Source organism: Musa acuminata, chromosome BXJ3-7 (genome assembly GCF_036884655.1).
Source record: "Musa acuminata AAA Group cultivar baxijiao chromosome BXJ3-7, Cavendish_Baxijiao_AAA, whole genome shotgun sequence".
Lineage (NCBI taxonomy): Eukaryota > Viridiplantae > Streptophyta > Magnoliopsida > Zingiberales > Musaceae > Musa > Musa acuminata.
In genome coordinates this window covers 6,984,019-7,005,000 of record NC_088355.1, presented here as the reverse complement: position 1 = coordinate 7,005,000, position 20,982 = coordinate 6,984,019, and the positions used below count along the sequence as shown (strand labels likewise).

General features: G+C 40.4%; 3 protein-coding genes and 1 long non-coding RNA gene across 8 annotated transcripts; 2 read left to right on the top strand and 2 right to left on the bottom strand.

The window, feature by feature from the left end:
• The first annotated feature begins 615 nt into the window (after nt 1-615).
• On the top strand, nt 616-2,956 carry LOC135642152 (two-component response regulator ARR18-like). 2 transcript variants are annotated; one of them, XM_065158059.1, is made up of 6 exons: nt 616-1,102; nt 1,309-1,385; nt 1,508-1,565; nt 1,804-1,996; nt 2,102-2,378; nt 2,454-2,956. In XM_065158059.1, the coding sequence occupies exons 1-6, from the start codon at nt 691-693 to the stop codon at nt 2,700-2,702; spliced, it is 1,266 nt and encodes a 421-aa protein (XP_065014131.1). In that variant the 5' UTR covers nt 616-690; the 3' UTR covers nt 2,703-2,956. The 2 variants fall into 2 exon arrangements, with proteins under 2 accessions (XP_065014131.1, XP_065014130.1); XM_065158058.1 differs by having other exon boundaries at nt 2,099-2,378.
• A 3,596-nt stretch (nt 2,957-6,552) lies between these two features.
• LOC135642683 (potassium channel KAT3-like) lies at nt 6,553-10,582 on the bottom strand. 4 transcript variants are annotated; one of them, XM_065159026.1, is made up of 11 exons: nt 10,361-10,582; nt 10,056-10,271; nt 9,803-9,958; nt 9,667-9,724; nt 9,257-9,574; nt 8,468-8,707; nt 8,287-8,385; nt 8,145-8,177; nt 7,882-8,067; nt 7,099-7,798; nt 6,553-6,921 (listed from the first exon to the last, which is right to left on the bottom strand). In XM_065159026.1, exons 1-11 carry the CDS (start codon nt 10,531-10,533, stop codon nt 6,809-6,811), a joined length of 2,292 nt encoding a protein of 763 aa, XP_065015098.1. In that variant the 5' UTR covers nt 10,534-10,582; the 3' UTR covers nt 6,553-6,808. The 4 variants fall into 4 exon arrangements, with proteins under 4 accessions (XP_065015098.1, XP_065015099.1, XP_065015100.1 ...); XM_065159027.1 differs by lacking the exon at nt 8,145-8,177; XM_065159028.1 differs by lacking the exon at nt 10,361-10,582 and having other exon boundaries at nt 9,803-9,962; nt 10,056-10,222.
• A 2,754-nt stretch (nt 10,583-13,336) lies between these two features.
• On the top strand, nt 13,337-18,397 carry LOC135643031 (uncharacterized). Its single transcript, XR_010498132.1, has 3 exons — nt 13,337-17,565; nt 17,773-17,882; nt 18,265-18,397. It is a non-coding gene; the product is annotated as an uncharacterized LOC135643031 (long non-coding RNA).
• Nucleotides 18,147-20,344, bottom strand: LOC135643030 (uncharacterized). Its single transcript, XM_065159548.1, has 5 exons — nt 19,195-20,344; nt 18,999-19,115; nt 18,783-18,913; nt 18,570-18,696; nt 18,147-18,475 (listed from the first exon to the last, which is right to left on the bottom strand). The coding sequence occupies exons 1-5, from the start codon at nt 19,642-19,644 to the stop codon at nt 18,335-18,337; spliced, it is 966 nt and encodes a 321-aa protein (XP_065015620.1). The 5' UTR covers nt 19,645-20,344; the 3' UTR covers nt 18,147-18,334.
• Nucleotides 20,345-20,982: the final 638 nt, after the last annotated feature.

Genomic DNA, 20,982 nt, shown 5'->3' with positions numbered 1-20,982 from the left:
ATACGTATTTACTTGTGTATCAATTCACCGACGGACCTAACCGTGCTGACTCATCAGCCATGGTACTTTTGTTCACTAACAAGAATCAAATTGATTTTGACCTAATTTTTAATATCATAATTTCATAAATTGTATGAAGTCCGTCTAATTGAACTAAGATTTCAGTTTGATCCAAACGATTCATCTAAAAAATATTTTTTAAATTATTTAAAATAATAAATTGATTAATCGAATCAATATGATTAGGTAGATTCGAATTGATTTTGGTTCGAACCTATCATAATTTAATATAATCGAACTAAAAATTAGTTTAATTTGATTTAGCCCTGCAAACCGGTTTGAACACCATAGTGATTGCTATATATCGGTGACAGCAACTCATCTCCTTCCCCCTCGAGATACCATCTATGCTTCTCTTCGTCCTCTGGACTTCTCAGCACTGTTCTTTTCTCCCACACAACAGTGAAATCAATTATAATAGAGAAGTAGTCCAAGTGGGGAATACTTGCTGATGGCCATATTATATCATGAGTCTTCAACACGTCCACATCTTTCTCTCTCACCCTCAATATTAATATCATCACTGCTGTCCCTACACTCCCCTTTTCTCTTACTCTCCCACCTTCCTCATCATGCTAAGCCAAATGGTAGTGTAAGAAAAGTAGGAGGCGGCCAAAAGGAGGGGGAGACATGGCAGAGGCGGTGGAGGCTGCGGCGGTGGACGTCTGCGGAGATGAGGAGAAAAGCGAGGAGAGAAGCACCAGGAGCTGCCGATCTGCGACGCACAAGAGGAGATTGGACGAACTGGATCTTAACGAGGGTGTGGGGAGCGACGGAGGCAGCGGCGATGATGATGATGATGATGGAGGTAGCGTTACGGAGGTGGCAGGAGGAGCGAGCTCCAGCAACAACAGCAGCAGCAGCAACAACGACAGTGGAAGCAACTGCGATACCAAGAGCGGCAGCCCAGCCGAGGGGGTCGATCAGATTAGGATGCCGACGGTGAGGCAGTACAATCGTTCCAAGCTGCCGAGGCTGCGGTGGACTCCGGATCTCCACATCTCCTTTGTCCATGCGGTGGACAGGCTCGGTGGACCAGACAGTAAGCTCACGAAATGCTACCCTTATAAACATTTGATGTTGAGGAAACTGTAAGGGGAGATTACGTAATCGATGAGATGATTTTTCCTTTTCCCCTCATTTTTCCTCCATTTATCTACAAAGAAAGAAAGGATTTCAGAGCATTGCTCCGTTGTCTCTAGCTGATCTAGTCTTGCGATCACCTTATTGATGAAATGGATGGTGCAGGAGCGACACCAAAGTTGGTTCTTCAGGTGATGAATGTGAGGGGGCTCAATATAGCGCATGTAAAGAGTCACTTGCAGGTGAGGCATAGAAAACCTAATCAAGCAGCTTCCCTTCCAAGAGATGGTTCTAATTGCCCTTATTTTTTAGATTTTTCCCTTCCTTGTCATGATCTCTGCAACCCTTTTCTTGCTTGCATCAGATGTATCGAAGCAAGAAGCTAGACAATGCTTGGCAAGACAAGTCGCCCTTCTTTTCAGGTTTGATTTTGGTCACCCTTTTTTTCTTGAAGGATTCAAACATCATCTTCCAAATTCCCCATGTAATCTTGTGGCCTAATACATAGCATAAATCCTCTCACACATTTAGTTGTTCAGAATTCCTCTGTGTTTGGTATTATAGATTCAAAGATAATGCTCACCTTCTTGTGCTATACTACATGGATCATGCTTGGGAAAAGAAGACAACCAACATATGTAGCATTGTCAATTGTTGCAGCTGTATCTCCCATGGATGCGTACTTGAGAAGAGGCCTACATGAGATGTCTTATCAGAGAACTGCTGCTTCTTCATATCAGTCCTCCGGCATGGAAAATAGTGGCTATTTTCAATGGTGTCCTCAGGAGACCAATCGCTTTTACAGCCTTATGCAGAGGCTAAAGCCATTCGATCTTAAAACTGGCAACTATGGGTATATAACTCGAATTCTGCTTATGTCGGTCATACTACCCTCGAGCTCGAGCTCTCAAACCCTAATTCCTAAAGGAAGTGTTGTTTTGTTCCATCATCATAGCAGATCTCAAGATCAAGGATTGTTCTTCGGGGAGGACGGGAAGCCATCTTCATCCCAGTTGTTTGATGCAAGGAATCCCAGATCTCGGCACCATTACCTCCAGGGAATAATGGAGGGGAGTAGAAGTGGAAAGTTTGATGGGATCGGTAGCAGTAGTCTGAGACCATTCTCCACCAGTACTGCTCCTGTGCCTGGATGGAAGAACAGCAGCAGCATCTACTCCCTCAAGGATAACATGTCTAGTTTGCATGACCCAATCATCGTCGATGATCGACTCGAGGTACCATGTTGAGAACCATAGTGTTATTTGATCCGTAGGCAAGCTTTCGATCTTCTTCTCTCACTTCATGACCAGGAGCTGGAAGAGATGCGTGGAAAAGTAGAGCCCAAGGCCATCGTTGACCTGCAGCTAAGCTTGGGAAGGAACCCGGTAGACGGTGGAGCAAACGGGAAGATGAGCGGCGGGGCCGAGGAAGGCGTCAGTCTGCTTTCGCTCTCACTCACTCCGCCCACTGCCATGCAGCAGGAAGAGGAAGGCAGCAGCACGCAGCTCCAGATGAAGTCACTGGAGAGAGGAAGCAGCAAGATGGCCTCTCTGGGCTGAGTACTTTGGATCTGACCATGTTCATTAGGGCATCGGAGTGAGATCTTTCAAGTACTTGTCTCGAGCCTCGCAGTATATATAATATGCACAGCGATAGGTAACGTGGATGGAATAAGTTTGAGCAATATCAACTTAGCTATCATGATAATGAATTCGTCTCAATCTTATCATGCATTCTTGTTTCCTTAATCTACCATTGCATCTAAACTCTTTTTTCCTGTGTTCTCTTGTTCTGAATTATTCTAATTAAAATGGAGCCAAATAGCTTAGTTGCATTACATGTTTCTCTTGATTAGCAATACATAAGATACCTAATCGTTTTGTTTCTTACCTCATGATCTTCGATTTGGCTCTTTATCTTGTTCAACTCTTTTTATTTATTGTCATCGATTGATCTCGAAACAAACAATCTTCCTTCACAATACTTATCTGAAGCTGATTAATAATTTTGTTATATTTAATGTTAAGAAGAGAGAGAGAGAGGGAGAGAGAGAGAGAGAGAGGAGAATGCATTTCCATAAAAAGAATAATTACATGCTTCTATGCACTATTTCTTTTGTTGGTTAAAGAGAGAAGAGTAAGCTTTTACTACATTGGGAAAGAACAGTCGATCTTACATGTCTCTCATCTGCTCTGTTATGGGAGAATGCAGCACCAAATTAGCATTCCCTTACAATTGGAGATACCTAACGACTGTTTGGCTCATTTATGAAAAGCTGAGATTTCTTCTTTGCAAAATGAAATCTAAGACAGGATGGATATAGCCAAAGATATCACAGTCAGATATGTGTTCGATCTTACGAAGCCACCATGGATACTTCCAGACCTGTAGCATGTTCCAAAAGCATAGTCTGGAATCATGTGTTAGCCTTTGACTAGCATAGAATGTTATCTTAAGAATCAAATATGAGCTTCGTATGTTTTCTGCTGGTCATTGAGTTTGTCATAGGAGGAGCAGTAGGACAAATGATGCATTGTCGAATGCTGCACAGTGTTTTTAGTGAAGATGAACTCATAAGAGAAGCGGCGCTGTGGATCCAAAAGTTGTCAGTGGTATATTCTGAGCTTATTAGCAATCATACGATCTGTTCCATTGAGTGGTGGAACAGAGTCAAAGAAGCTTTGCCTGTGGGACACACACTGCAACACTTCTCTGTAGCCTTGTTTTAACGATGGCAATGGCTTAGAAGGAAAGCATCAGTCACTGCAGAATGCTTTGGGGTTAACTTGGTTTCAGCTCATGATCTTAATTGAACGAGTCATATGTTTTCTACTGTGTGTGTGTGGCAGATCAACACATGTCTCCCCGGTGGACTGATCAAACACCCACAGATCGATCTCATTACCTTCTTTTGTTGGTCAAAAGATGGGAGAATGAGTGCCCGGAAACAACTAAAGATTTGCAGGCCACCGCAGCAAAAGAAGATTTAGTGGTTGATTGCACTTGAGATCGAGAATGAAGATATGTACAAGATTTTGAGTCTCTCTCTGACTTGTCTTTATCCTTCAAAGGTTGGTCGGTCAGATCTTTCCATTCCTCCTATATAGTGGTGATGAGACTAACAACACAATCCCTCTCTTCTCCTTTCTCGTTGCACCGCAAACAAATAAACACTCCACCATCATGGGGATCAGACATAGTTTAGGGTTTCTGACCTCTCTTCTCATCTTTCTTCTATCTCTTCTCCTCTTCTCTCTCCCTCCTTCCTCCCTCTCCACTCAAGAAGACGACGCTCGCTCTCCCCTCACCCCACGTGAACGGTACCGCCAAGACTTCCATGTCATGAAGCCGAGGCCTTGGCCTTACCCTTCCAACGATGATCACCTGATCCACGACGGCGAGAGGAGGATGATGAGAAGAAGAAGAAGAGGAGCAAAGAGGAAGCCTGGCTATGTCGACCTCGGAGCCACGACATTCTCCGCAATGCTCCCACGGGGCTTCGTTCCCCCGTCCGACTCTTCTTGGTGCCACAACGGTGCACCCGATTCCATCAACATCTACTGCGACCACAAATCCACCTCGAGACCATAACGAAGGAGCAGTCAAAGGTCTCTTTCTTCTACTCGGCTGCCGTCTTGAAATTGCCAGCGACCCTTTCTTCTTGTTTTGGAGCAGTCAAACAGTGATGATGATGTCTTCTCGAGAGTGTAAAGGCGATTTCTTGTTCGCGTTTTCTTGAATGATGATAAGAGGTTAACAACCAAGATTTTGCAGGAAAAGATCCACATAAGAACCCTAAGACATGGTGTTCTTGGCATATCGTTGGTCACACGCTTACATCCTTGGTTTCCTTCCACCTACTAAATGACACCGGCTTTTAAGCAAAAGAGTTGAAATTATAATGATTAAAGACCCACATTTTAGTTTAATGTATGTTGAAATGATATGCACATCTGTTGACCTCATTAGGGGTTCTATATTAATTCTTTTCAATTTAAACATAATCGGTAATTATCAACATTATGTTAAATAAAAAATCATGGCTAAATACTCACATTAGAAAAAATAAATTATAGTGGTAAGTAAATAATTTTTTAAGATAATACATATTTTGACGATCTAAGTTAGGGTAGAGATTCGGATCCAACCAAAATTCTTTATAGGTCAATCTCAATTCATGTCATCGTTTGCGAAACGTTGAGTTTAAAAAACTGACTCACACATGACATTCTCGATAAGACTATTCGAACTAATTGGATAGTACTAAAGAGTTATTTCTCTTTCTCTACGTAAGATCGATTTTGTCATACCAATCATATGTCTCTTGTAATATCGGGTGGTCGATGAATTGGCCACTTGGTGCTAACCATGTCATTCATTATATCTATAAAATAGAATATTTTTTTATTTTTATATTATTTTTAATAATTTTAACTTGATTTATTATGTTTAAATTAATTTATTTTATGTGATTTACTTTCGACGAGAAGTGAGAAAAGCACGGAAAAAAGATTGTGATAGGATATCGGGTGAAGTGCGGCATCTCCAAACCGTTATATATTTCCGTTATAACTGATAAAACGGCCGTTATTTATTCTTGTATCTCATCGAAAGAAGCGCCATCTCCTCGCATCGATCCCCTCGGCTTTCTACTCTTCCATTCGTCTTCCCAGATCCATCGCCTCGGTGTCGTCTTTGGGTCTTCCTCTTATCCCAAGGTGCGAAACCAATCTACACTCGGGCTCTGGTTTGTGATGTATATGTTATGCGATTAATTTCTGGTTAGTTGCATGTTATGCCATTTCGACGCTTGAGTTCGTCGTCATCTTGGAAGCTTCGTGCTTCTGCGATGTAGAGATTTGTGTTTCATGTTGTTTGATAAGCGTATCGGTCATTGATCGTCAGAAAGCAGGGTTTTCTCCACCGTTTAAGCGGAGAACTAGTTGCATTCTGAAGATCGTTGTTCCGGTCGGAGCCAAATCTTTAGCCGTCCGGCGTGTAACCTAATTGCTGCTACATTGCTTGTTGCTGAATCTTAACACTATGTCAATGTTTGTTTATAGATAAATACAGTAGCAATCATATAATTGAAGATCCAAATTAAAGCTAGTAGGTTGAGGGATTTGCTCTTCATTATAGTAAACCATTTTTCTTGAATTCTGTAAAGTATTTACTCATCTTTAGTTCTCTAAGCTTGTTTTCGACATCCTTATACAGCACAGATTCAATGAACGGGATCTTGAACTGATCCTGGAGCTTGACAAGTCTAAAGAGACTTCCATATAAGGATAAATATCGGAATATCCATATCTCTTGTTCGGAGATAATAAAGCCTCTTCCTTTATATAAGTTATTCTTTTCACACACACACAAAAGAAAAAAAAAAAGTAAAAAAAAAAGGAGAGAAAAAAAGACAAAGGACCAGACTATATTCAACTAGGGATCTTATCCATTCTCAACTGGTTTATGGACTCAGCCTCAGTTTTTTAATGACCCCATGAGCAAACTTTCTGTGTCTTGATGTTGACTCAAAGTGTACCTGACTTGAGTTCCACATACTGTTATTAGTATTGAGTTGGTGATAGTAATTTAAATAACATAAATATCTTTCTTCAATAGCCATCATCAACTTGCTGTGACCTTTTATAAGGTCAAACAAAGTCCCTCACGTCTCTAGGAGATATAAATGGTCTCCATCTCGAATAACTGCAATGTCATCTATTTCTGCATTATCTTGATTCACCACCTTTCTAGGTTGATGACCGGTGAACTTTTGACCTGCAATTGCGCAAAATTATGCTTGAGACAATCCTGTCGCTGGATGATCTTGGTTTAATGGAATGCATATTATAGGCACCAATATGTTCTAGTTTTGGGTTTAGAAAAGAAAATCTATTAGTAGAGAAAACTAATTTACTGTCCCTGGATATTTTAGCTAAAACAAATAGTACTTACTAGCAATTTCAAAGAGCTCCCCCATAGAACCAGGTAAGTTTATGAGCTTCCTGGTCTGTTCTCTTGTGCTTCTTGACTTTCTTGAAAGCATGTGAATGATGACTCTTTTGCTGGCCATTTGTGCATTATCAGTATCAATTGAGCCGCTTTGAATGTTTAAGCATCCATTTTTCATTCTGTCAGGAAACTTTGAGTGCATAGGTTGCTGGATTGGTTCTTGATCACTTTCAGTTGCCTTTTTCCTGCTAATTGTGTTTTCTTGACTCTCTGTCATGGTCATTCTGTTTTTGTTTCTTAGTGTCAATTTGTGGCAACCATCAGTCTTAACTTCCTCTGTAAACGCTGCTGGTGACCAATTGCTATCATTTAGTTTGACCATGTTTGCTCCTTGATCCAAATTGATGCCTTTATTATATCCCATTTTGTCATCCCTATCAAGTGCTGCATATTTTTCTGCATCAGTTGGACTCATGTCAATTCCATACCTTACTAACTCATAAGATGCATTCAAGCTATCATTCCCTGAAAATGTGCATGCAATATGTCTTCCTTCCATTGATCCCACTGTTTGAGGTTCTTGAACATTGTAATCCTGGCTTGGAGAAGACATGCTCTGATTTTCTCTCTTGAATTTTTCGTCAAGAACTCGTGGGCCATTTTCATCTATTCCATGAAATGATCTTTGTTCTAATTTCAATTTCTGTAAAATAATATGTATAATTATGAGCTTCTATTTTTATTCAAGAGCTCTTTGCTTGATCAAGAATGTAAACCAAGTAGTACCTGTAAAAGATTGTTCTTAATGGTATTCCCATCTTCTGTATTCTCCTTAATCATGTTCATAAATGTGGTGCTGCTCAACCTTAGAATTTGTGAGAGTTCAACAGAACTTGCAGTAAATGGTTGTGGCATGCAACACAGGATCCCTATCTCCCCAAATACTTCTCCTGCAGCTAGCCTTGCACAAAACTGTTAACACGAAGATGCACACTTAGACATTCTTTTAGTATGTATATATTATGGAGAAAAAAAGAATATTAACATACTCGTTCATTCCCACCAATATTTGATCTCAAATCCTGTGATGAACCCATATCAGCAAAAAGATAAATGTATTTTTTGTAACCTTGAACGATTTTACATGAACACCATGATATTTTAATGGAAACAATCAAAGATTTTTCTTACCACTGCTCCTGATACCAATAGGTAAAGATCTGATGATGCCTCATTTTGCAGTATTACGTCTTCCCTTGGTGGAAAATATTCGGCTTGCATTTCTGTAACCTATTGCTTGCAAGAACATCATATAATTGTATCAGCAAAGTCGCCAAGATGTTTGTCACTAGAGGCAGGGATGAATGCATACCAGTTGATAAAGGAACTTGAAGGAAACTCCACGGAAAAGGTAGACTTGTTGTACAATTCGAAAGAACAAGTAATATGCTATGCTTGAATGAATACCCTTGGGCAGATCATTCAAGGTTTCTTGCTGTTTTAGTCCCTCTGTTTTGAACCGTAAGCATATGTGTGATAGCATTTGATCCTTGATGCGCTGGGGCAGCTGATTTCTTGCTGCAAACTCCGAAGCAGCTTGGATTGTGTCCCTCTGTTGCATCAAATATTTGTCATCAGTGGATGAGAAAAGATGGCAATTACCTTAAACAAACCTGAGATATTGATCCTTAAAGTTGCTTTTCTTTACTTTAGCAAGTCGTTTACTTTCTAAATGAATGTTTATCAGGTAAAACCTTAGATATAGCCAGTAGATATGTTAGGATAAAGTTACATTCTTAGTTTATGTTACAACAAATTAATTGACTTATTTGAATATCCAAATACAACTGCAAACTCACTCTTATCTACTGAAACTAGTCAATCTATTGGCATTTTTACCGAAAGGAAAAAGAATAACACAAATTGAAGTTCTGCTTTTGTTTGTAATAGAATAGTAAAATATTTCTTGACCTCCTGAGAGCCAATAACCAAGAATCAAGTAGATCTATCCACACCTCATTTGAAAGCAAATGTTTTTCATGTAATGTGCTTAAGTTTAATATTCATGAAATTAACTCATAATTGTAACTCCTTACCTCCAAACATTCCAAACTTATAATTAGGTAACTCGGTATTAAGTGGAAGAAGGAACAACACATACGAAGTTTCTCGTGCGGCTGGTTCCATGTACAACAAGGTTCGTCATGTTTCCAATGAGGTAAGCTGTCAATCCCAAATTAAACATCATGTAGAAGATGTCAACTAGCATTTCTCTTGAGTTCTCAGCATGTAAGTCGCCATAACCAGTTGTTGTCAGTGTTGTGATGGACCAGTAAATTGCAGTTACATATCTGGTCCACAGACTTTCTGATCTGAAGTTTGGCATCACTGCACCTATCCATGTTCTCTTTGGATTAGGGTATCGATCAGCAATAAGGTAATTGAAGCATCCGGCACAGTGTACAGCAAAGAGAGTTACCTAAAGCCAAACAAAGAAGTTGCAAGTGAATCATTTACCCACCATAATTGTGTGGACACTGAAAGGAAGTGAAGAACCGGCTGAAAGCTTACTAAGATGAGCTTCGTGCATCGTGTCCAGAAATAGTTGAATCTGATATCCTTCTCAAGCCTATTGAAAGAAAATGATATAATGATTATCCATTTTCATTGTTCATCTTATGTTGAAGTTGCTGGAGAGGATGCAGACCTTGAAAAAAGGGAACCGACCCGACGTAGCCGCCACAGTCTGAGCATATTGAGTATTTTAAAACCAAGGTTGTTCCCACTGCCTCTGAAGAGAAGGCTGATTGCTTGAAATGGAGCCGTCGATAAGATGTCAAAGATAAACCAGGAGGATAGATATCTGCCTGGTCAGGTTGTGTTAATACAGTATATCATGAACTTTCCTAATGATTACTATGCTTCTGGAACAAGAAATAGCTACAAGTCACATAACTAACCTGGCTGCAATCCTCTTTGGGTCATCAATTAAGAGATATGATTTACGATCAAGAAAAGCAACAAAAAAGGTTACAATAATATCAATTGCAAAAAAGCTATTCAGGATGTTTTCAACCCAGAAAAGTTTGGCTGGCAAGTATCTCAGAAATGCTAGTTCAAAAGGACAGATCCAGGCTGAATAAATAACCAGGAGAACCAGGAACATTTGCCATGCTCTGAGGACAGAAGACGTAAATGGAGAATGTATTAGCTGGTTATTCTGTTTCTGTATTGATGAGATTAGGATGTGCAGCGGAAACTTCACCTGTAATGAGGATCATAGGGTGATATCATAAACTTTCTAAGCTTGATTGATTGGTTAATATTTGCTCCCAAAGATGGCAGGAGATCACTGGAGAAGCTGTAGCTGCTGCTTTCCTCCTGGAACCCATCATAACAGAACCGCTGAAGGTAGGATTTTGCACAAAAGAGGACCATGTTTGCTTTGGGATGATATGTGAAGCTAATGTGTATGGTGAGTGGAGGAGTGATTATATACAGCTGAAGGCTATGTTCAGTTGATTATGGGTTAAAATAAAGAAAAAGGAAGATTTAGAAAAAAGTGAAAAGCAAAGTCAGTTAGTTTCGGGTATTGACAGAGAGAACGGGAATTTTCAAGATATGTGCTTGATGTAAGACTATAGGCAGTGTTAAACGTGCATATTTTAGGTGCAGAACATTTGTTGGTTAGTTAATTAAGAGGATGGTGGTATCATAATAAATGGATGCCTGGCTCTAATGACCATAATAATACAGGTCCTGAAGCATGAAAACTAGTCTATAAAGAAATTATCATTATTACTGATGCTTGTTAGTTTTGTCAGGGTCTTGGGAGAAGGCTGGGATTGAAAACTGACTTAGGTTCACCAAAATTTACCTCAAAATCCATGTGAAGGCAACTTCCCAACATCAGGCATGTAAGTGACCTCTGATTAGTTATACCCGTTATGGTTTAACAATGTGGTCCAATAAGCACCATTTGATCTCTGAACAAAGCATCTCTTTCTCTTTCTTATGTAGTGGGTTTCAATATGTTCTCTTGCTGATGGGAATCAATTTATAGCTGATAATTAAAATTTCATCACACTCAAATATTTTCATTGCATAGAGGATATTGAAGTAGGTTTTGTGGTTTCCCAGAAGAAAAGTTGTTTCATAATCCTGAATTTAATTCTTGCAGAAGATGCTTTTGAATATGAAAGGATGCCAATCAAACTAGTCTAGAGATTCTTCAAACTAGTCTAAAGATTCTATCTTGTACCGTAATTTCTAGGACAACTGGCAGGAGGAGGATTTTTGGTTTTTTGGCCTTCAGGTAGACTCACAGCTACAGGAGCCTGATGAAATTCAGTGAAATGATTTGCGAATTATACTTAATATGTCAAGAGGGGTTTGTCCAATTTAAGCTACTGTCTGGATCAAATTAGGTGTTTCTTAATCCACATGTATGTGAATAAATTCAGAAAGCAGCCTGGTTTGTCACAGGACCCTCAATGATATTGAAGATCTTTGATGTCACAGGTATGGCCAGAAAATGATTAAAGCAGAACCCAGGAGGATGAAAACATAGTGTTGCAGTCTATGGATTCTTCTGGAATTAATTGGTCATTAGACAAATCATATCTTGCAAGATAATTGGTTTGAGTTGCTTTTAGCTGAATCTTTAACGGTCAATCTTGCCATCTTGATTACTTTGATTGGGGTAGGTAAGAGTAAAGAAATTCAGGAATCAGCTTCTTTGTCTTGTTATCAAGTTGGTTGCTGGCTAAGTTGCATCTCAGCCTCGTGGTTTGATGCTCACCATTTAGAAGGTCATCTATGTGGCTTATAATTTCAGTAGCATAATAAACAGATGTATGGATCAGCTCTAACACCATCACTGGGTATCCTGAAATCTGCTGATTTGACTTCATTTACACCTATTCTGACTCTACACGGACAAACCAAGGGGGAATTTAGTGATGCTTTACAATCGAACAAACATTGTGCTGTTTGATATGGTCTCTTGATTAGCTGTTATGTTTTTTGTGTCCATTCGCTATGTTTCTCTTCCTTATAATGTGGCAGTTGTTCAACTCATGCGTGATGCATATTCCAGGATGCCTTCCTGGAGTCAAGAATCAGATGATCTACACCTTCCAGGGAAGAGCAAGAGAACAGAAAGTAATCTGCATCTTTGAATTGAACTTGTTTTCATGGTCACATCTATTTTTTCACATGAATCAAGCTGTCCTTCTGGAGTAAGAGTCATGGAATTTTGTGATGGATATTCCTATTCCATGGAGCTTGCAGTTATATGACACATTTGGATCTTGTATAATTATGCTGCTTTGTTGTCTAAATTAAATTGCACCACAGGTCATGTCGTTCTTATGAGGTTATGTTTTATTTTGCTGCTTCTTGAGTGCAGGGCTGTTCGTGAAAATTCTTATGCTTTTTCTTTTCCTTCTGCAGGTTGCTGATGGATTGCCTCTGTGGATGTCACTTGCCTTATCTTCTGGGTAGGTTTTTGTTGGAGGCTCATCATCCCCATCCCAAGAGGTTTGGTGGTCGTTCATCTCAAAAATTAAAAGTGATTGTGCCTTCATGTCATAATCTTCATTTCTTTTGGGCCATGGCTTAATTCTCTAGTCAACCATCATTCTTGTGGATTCCTTTTGTCTTCTATTCACCTCCTTTTTGGCTATAAGATTAGAGGTAGTCATCTTGATATTTTTAGAATACACTTGATTGTTCAGAAATATTGCAGAGAGAGACACAGAGAGAGGTCTCTTTAATGTCGTTTGTGTAAACGACGAATCACAACAGTGCTTTGAGATGTAGATTTGCTTAGTCTTGCTCAACAATATTCCATTCGTGGACAAGAGAATCAAAACCATTCTTATACTGTTCCATCCATGATCAGAAGCATAAAAACCTTTCCTGCTTGACTGAAACTCTTGTTAACATGGCCAAACTATAGCCTTGTTCCTTGCTACATCTAATTCCCTTGGCCAGCATGCATCAAATGCTTGTCATTTTGATAGTGAAGTTGTGCTACCGGAGCTTTCAAATTTGAATTACCTGGCATCTGATTCTGCTTCATCTTCTTTCCTTTCCTTTTCAAGAGTAGCAGGAAGATCCCCACTGTGCTTATCACTTCTAGTTCAATGCTCGAGCATTTTCTCACCAAGTATACAAACCTACTGACTTTTTTTTTTTTTCTAAGAAACAAAAAGGAAACCAATCACTGGGCCAGGGTTTTATGATTGATCATCAGTTTTGCTGGATAGATTGATTGGTATTAATTGTTGGCATTTGTTTCTGCTCCACCTTCATCACGGTTGGAGAATTTTTAGTGCACAACTAGCAACTGTGACCTGCTCTTTTCATTATCCAGTATCACATCTTGACTCTTTCACAAGATTAAGTGTTGCACAGAGTTTACACAAGAATTGCTCAAGTTATAAAACCTGTTTTAGTGATACAAGTAACCTCAAATTGTAGCTATGGTGATGGGGGAATAAAGCATGGATAAAGGAGAAAGGCATGCTTAGCCAGAAAAGTACCTTAAGCTACGTGCCCTTTCCTCATTGATTGTAGCTTTCCAAGAAAAAGCCAAAAATTCTCATCTCCATACCTTTAGCCAGAGATTGGCCAAGGAGATGGGGGAAATTGATCATCTTCGCCAGTTACAGTGACAAATCCCTAATTTGACCACCTCACTAAGGCCATGGCATAAATTTAGGTGGGAACCATGAACTTTCTAGCTAGAGAACATGTAGAGGACTTTGAATTTGCCTTTGAAACATGCCTTCCTTTTTACTCGACTTTTAGAAAGAGAACCCCAAAGAGTGACTGGTCACAAACTGTTCAGGATTCCTCCAAGAAGAATCATAACACTCGTAAGTCAAACTATCCCCAGGGATCTCGAACTGGGAGGGCGCCGACCATGTGTTCATGGGTGCCCACAACCGTGAATTGATGCTGCTCTAGCTAAATCTGAACATTATATAGATTTGTGGGTGTATTTTTCTTTTGACAAAACCACAGGCCATGACATGTTATCTTGCTTAGCTACTTGATTTCTTGGTAGGTTTGATGCACAAATAAGAATAAAGCCTTCCAAGCCTGGTGTTCACTTTTCGCCCACAACAGGCTTCTCATTGTGTGGTTAGGCACATCAGGATTCTGAGAGAGGTTGCATCAAAAAGTCGAGAGCAAGCAAGTTAGGGCCATGTACAAGTGACTCTATTTGCATGCTTTATAGCGACCTTGTCTCTAATTAATTTGTGTGCTGGTCCTCATGTTTTGCGTGAGCAGTCGCATGGTGTGCTGCATAAGAATTCTTCTCCATACATTTGGCATCTTAAAGCAAAAAGTATTATGGAACTGTATTGAATGGTACTCTTTTATTTTATTGGCATCTCACCGTCCTTTAAAGTTTTAATCAAATCAATGTATTAGTGGAATGATGGTTTATGTCTAAAATGATTATTGGCATCTCACTTTGTTGATCAACCACTTGTTTTATCTGCGATTGATGAGAAGAAACCTAAGTCAAGCTATTCCATATTGAACTTAATTCATGCTCATGGTATTTGTCTTGCATGTGTAAGCAAATTACATATTTGTCACGTTAATAATGTTTTTGTTGATAGAGTCATGGTAATATTGCTGTTATATTTGAGTCACTTGGTTGGCCTCTTCTTATGGAGGTCAAATTACTTAGGTTAACTTTTCTCTGGTTATTGTATCTATAAATATGTTTGCATATGGAGAAAGTGAAATGTTGACCAATTTCTTGAGTCAAATCCTTCCATCATTAATTTAGTGACATGCTGGTCCAATGATTTGCAATACAGATAAGTGAACCATCATTATTCCATTGACAATCATTAATGATTTGTTTGATGATATATCATATATCTGATATGTTGCAGTAGATTAATGAAATCATACATGTATGTAGCTGTCAAAATCTTCCTTGAAGGTGTGTTGTCATTGTCCACTCACATAGCTTGCTTTGGCATGAAATCCTTAATGTGTAAAGTAGGGAATAAAATACTCATAAATCTAACGCTTCCAAGCATGTGTCTCTCTCCGTTAAAAGTCTAAATTCACTTTACTGAGAGGGAATTGCTGAAATGTTCCCACTCTTAAGGGCTTTGATGTAGGCTTCTGGTGTTCCAACCTTCTCACTGCTTTCATCTTTACAGCCCAACACAATAGAGAGAGAGAGAGAGAGAGAGAGAGAGAGAGAGAGTCCCTATCAGGGCCAACCTTATTCCCTGTGGCAATGGTCTGAGCTTCTCTGCAGCTCGATGTCAGGATTAAGGCCACTACTGCTCAATCTGTGACCACAGCTTTTGTGTACAACTTTAAATCCTATGGGCACAATGTCAGGAAACAAAAGTATGAAAGAGTTCTATTTTATTTCCTTATTTGAAGTTATAAGACTTGCACTGGGATCATATTAATCGTTTGTGTTACAACATATTGTTTGCTATGGTTCCTCAGATAAATTTACCTAAATTTTTTATTTAGTTACAACCAGCTAAAACAACTTCCTTGCTGGTGCTATCGAAGAAGATATCAAATCATCTTTTTTATTATAATACACACATCATTTTAGCAATGGTCAGCAGTGAACATATATGTGGAAGCCATGCCTCAGGTTTGCAATACTCATCTGTAACTGGAGGATTGAAATCAGTTTAAAGCTAAGCCACATGTGAGTTGGAAAAGTGAAAGGATTGTTCTATTTTGTGACTGTTGGATCTTCTATAGGTTTATTTTCATGTATAGCTGAGATAGAAAATATTTCTCCTTAAAGGCCTCATTTTTCAAGACACAGTCTGCCAAGACATATGTTCATAGGAAAGAGGATGCAAGTATTAGCATGAGAGAGTAAGGAGGGAACTGGATGATACAGGTCAGTTGCAAGGTTTGGTTTTTTCCCTGCAGCTTCCTAGCAAGTGCAAGATTCCAGGAAGTTTGATTAGGTAGCATTAATGGTGTGAAATAATTGAATCTGATGGTACATGCCAATAGCAACTGGAAGATTTAAGTGAAGCTCAAATCTTAGCCATATAGACTGTAGGCAGACCCAGAAATATCTTGATTCTTTCTGGCTTAGGACATTCTGTGATCACTAAGCTGCATATGTTCCTGTTGCTCTGTTGGCTTATATGGTCAAGAATGCCCAGAAGCCAGCAAGTTTGCATCTCAGACCCTGAAGATTTCATTCTCCAGAGCAATTAAAACCAAGATAGTAACAGCTTGGTGCATGCAGTTTGACAGATCTCCATCTTCTTCTGGGCAAGTTCTAGAGGAAACTGTACTACATAAAATTTCAGTTCCTTTGATTCTTAGTCCATATGAACAAACTGAGTGGCAATGACAGGCAAAGACTTGGATGACCATGATGATCAGTGTAAGATCATCACTGGTAGGACAATGAATTGTGGAGAACTTCCTGCATAGGAGGCTTCCTGTGGTTTTCTTCCTCCTTGTTCCTTTTTTATCCCCTTTTTCTTCCTGCATAAAATTTTTGTTACCCTTTGCTGTCACTCCTATCACTGTTTTTCTTACATTTTCTTTCTAATTGTATCTTTTTCTGTTGTACATATTAATTTCAAACCTTATAAAAGGCATTCACAGGATTTCTTTTTTTCTACTATGGAAATTGTCATCCATTTTTGGCTTTTTGTTTCTTTGAGAATAAGGAAGAGGTGACCCAACCATGAGAGTTAAGTGTGTCAATACTTGGTACCATCTCCACAAGATTTGGAACCTCTTCAAGATGAAGAGATTAACTCACCACTTCAACAAGACCTGATTAATTAACAATTTTTTTGTCAGAAATATTACTTAAATTGTTACTTTATTTTCTATTTAAACTCCAAGAATCTTGCTTTCCTATGCAAAAATTAAGATGTTGCTGATCAATTCCAGCTTAAAAGAGAAACACATGCCTGAGTGTGGATGGATCAGACATGACTTCAATGGATTTAAGTCGTAAAATGCTCTGTGAATAAGCTGAATTGTTCGGTGTTTCGCGCAAACGAAAACCGAATTATGCAAAGCCAAAAACTGTACCTGGGATCAGAAAACTAAGGCTTTGCTTTTTCGATCAGGATAATTAATTATGTCATGGTCATTCATTCCATGACACTAGAATAATTTATTTGGTCTTGCTTGATTGATCATCAATGGCGATGTTCTTAGTTAGAACTGTGTTTAACCTCATCTATTCATTTAGAACTGTTTTTAATCTGCTATGCAATTAAGTATGGACTGATTAATTAGGTACCAGAAAGAAAAAAGTGAATTTGCTGAAACAAACACTTTCATCTTTTCCATTGAGATCATATTAACTACAAAGCTGATGATATGTGCCAGAGCAAGTCAGGATCACAGTCTTTATCCCATCCCATATCTCATAATCAAGTCTGTGCTAAGGAATGATGATTTCCTTGGCTAAGTTTGGTAAGTTGCCATAGATAAGATTCAAGTTTCCTTAGTATCATTATGCTTTTATACTCCAAAGCAAGAGGGGGTGTTCATTTGGCATGCTTCTTGCCAACATTGCTGCACTCCTCCCCTGTTATGGAAGGCTCAAGAACTGATGAATTAGATGGCTCACACAGCATCACTAACACTTTTGATTTTCTCTTGATGAAAATATTATTTCAGAATAGATATGCTGCTGAAATGTACACTTGGGAGGAAAGAGGCAAAAGGTTGTGAGGTGTTGCTCAATGCTTCTTCTGTGCTCATGAAGTCAAATAGTGCTTCAATTCTAGGTAAGAAAGTACATTAATACATAACTTCATGTGCATAGTGGAATAATTAGCTTCATTAATACAAATATCTTCTGCTTGTTTTCTGAAAATGATATACTTCATCACCATGAAACCTCTCATTCCACATCACACATCACCAATATTTTACCACCCTGTGATTATTTTGTGGCTGTCAAAATCATATCAGGAGAATGTGTTGAACGCATATATGCCATGAGCCAGACCATTTCACCCTGTATCATTGCACATCATTCAGAAGCCAAGTGGAAGGAATATTAAACTATCTGCAGTTTGAGATGATCATGTTCTTTCTTTCACCTTATCAAATTACAAATCAAGTTCTCCGATCAAGACAACCTTAACCCATCCAGTCTTTGTGCAGTTCATTAGAACAGGAGCATGATCGCTTGCGTCGGAGAAGCAGAGATGACAGCTAAAGCCTAGAACGGTTCCTAAAGCTTCAAGTTGAGATCAATGCCGTCCGCTGCTTCTCCTCTCCTCTCGCTCGGTGTTGCCTCAGTGCAACTTGGACCCATGGGTAGGAAACTGTAGAATGGTTGCCCGTGAGAAGAGCAGCCATTACCCGAGCTTATCTGCAACACAAACCAGATTAATGGAGGGAGGAAGAAGACGAAGTAAATGCTACTCTTCATCGACAAACAGAAACAAAATCCACTGCCCTCTTGCCTGGCTAAGAGGGAAACCTAAATCAGAATGATCATGCTGATAGAACGGTGGTTTGTCGAAGGACTTGGCGACTGGTGTGGAAAGAGAACCCATGCTGAGAAAACTGCCATCAGTAGAAGCGCCTCCTCTGAGATGAAACATATGTACAGATAGGCTCAGTACGCATACATCGATGGAATGGCAAGAGTAAAATGTCAAAAAGGATGCAAGCACCTAAAGCCAGCTCTTTGGACTTCCTCTGGCTTAGGACATGAGTTGGAGAACGAAGGCAGTTTACAGGGGTAGGATGACTGGGTGGAGACGCCGTCGAGATGTAATTGCCATGGCCGCTTCATGCCAACCATCTATACTACATTCTAGCGGAGCTCACGATTAGCGTACGAAGCAGAAGAAGGAATCTGACGAGAAGAAGAGCGGTCTGATACGTACCCTCTCCTGCTCTCGCCAGCACGAGGGCAAGTCGGAGCTATTGGGATTACTTTGGTTTGAAGGGGGCTCTATCCGAAGATTAACTCCAGAAGACACAGGCGACGACGCCATGTTCACCTGCAGAGTAGCTTAGACGTGGAGCCCTGTTCAAATCCATGCAAATATGAGGGGGGTAATGAAGGTCGATTCTCCTCACCAATGTGACCGGTGACTGCTGCTTCCGGCAACTGACGTGAAACCCAAACCTGGTGGCGACAGCGTGGCCGTCAGTTGGGTGCGGATCGACGGCGTTCCACAGGAGTGGCAGAACTGCGTGCTTGGCCGATGATTCAGACGCCGGCGGAGGCTGTGCAGGACCGACGAGGTCCGCGGTTGTAGCTGAGACGGGGACGGAGGCTTTGAGCAGGACGCGGGGTCTCATCACGCCTTCGTTGGATAGGAGAGGGACGTACGGGTGCTGCGATGGATCGGATGAGGAAGACGCGGCGTTCTTCTGCTGCTCTTCGAGGCGGAGCTTCTCCAGCTGGGCGACTCCGAGGCCGCGCTGCGGGATCTTCTTTTGCTTCGGCTTCTTCACTGTTCTGATTCCGGCGACGCAGGAACCATCTCGGCCGGCGCTACTCCTGCGTTGTTCATCCAGTACCATTCTTCTCCTTTGTATTCCCTCTGCTCCTCCTCCTCCTCCTCTCTTATCTGTGCTTGTGCTGAGAAACTATGAGGCCACCAGCGCCATTACCGCCACTCCAAGGCATGCTGGCTTCCGGAACACGTACGTGAAACGACAAAAGGACAAGAAGCACAGGAGGATGAGGATGTAAGACGAACGAGATGGGGAGAAGGAAGGGGATCCTGACGCAGAGAAACAAGGCAGGAGATCTATGTGTGGAGCTCAAGATCTCGCTAAAACCGGCTAAGATTGCATTGTCTGAGGGGTGGAGCGTACGTAGGCGGGTGAGGTGGGATCCAAAGAGCTGTTTGATCGAATCTTTTCTCCTCAGTTGTTATCGCCCAAATCGTCGCTCCACTCCCCCCCCCCTCCGATCCTTCAGACCAGCCTTTGCGGGAGGATCTCTCTCTCTCTCTCTCTCTCGCACGCGCACACACACACACACACACAGACACACTGCACTGCACCCTCCTCTTATTCCTCCTCAGGTTCTTCTTCCTCCTCGCAGGATCCAGCGAGCCACTCCCCCTGTCTGTATGACTTCCTCGCAGAAATATATGGCATTGATGCACTGGAAGGATCCATCCTCTAACATACGTGAGACATCACCTTCCTACACACCCGAAAACGCCTTGAACTGCACTCTCTCCCTAATCTTAGAATCATCCTCAAAGATATGGTCCCTCATGTCAGTGATCTGAGGGTGCGTACTTCTAATTAAGATCGAACACATAAATGCACTTCCCATACATTTGATCCCAAGGATGGCTATTCTTAGTATGCTTATTTAGTGATTTTATTACCACACCTATGGAAAAATATTTTGGAAATCGAATATGAGATCCCTAACCGATTATTTCTTCATTACTCGAATCATTAGATCCGCGTATTGAGGATTAGATATGTTCTAACGCAAGTACTAATTAGGATTTACATTGATGAGATTTAGAGATAGATGCGTGGCAACCATGCGAATCTGAGATCTCATCGAAGCATGGCCTCTTGGGATTCACCTTTCGATGTGGTCCATTGGCTGACTCCCACCACCATGCATCCATGGCATGTGATCATCCATTTCCTTTGGCCGCACACCATGTGGATCCCAACAAGATTTGGTTGTTAGATATACTCTTGTGAAAAATATAGTGGTTGGATATACTGATGATGCATACACAATAGATTGAGGAGGGGATACATCAAAAGCTTCTCCCCAATGCCTCTTGATCTGTTTCCTTGGTGAAATAGAAGTACATTGTGTGCCTGCTTGCTTCACGCTACACTCTCGTCATACCCACACACTTGTATGTGTGGGTTTGA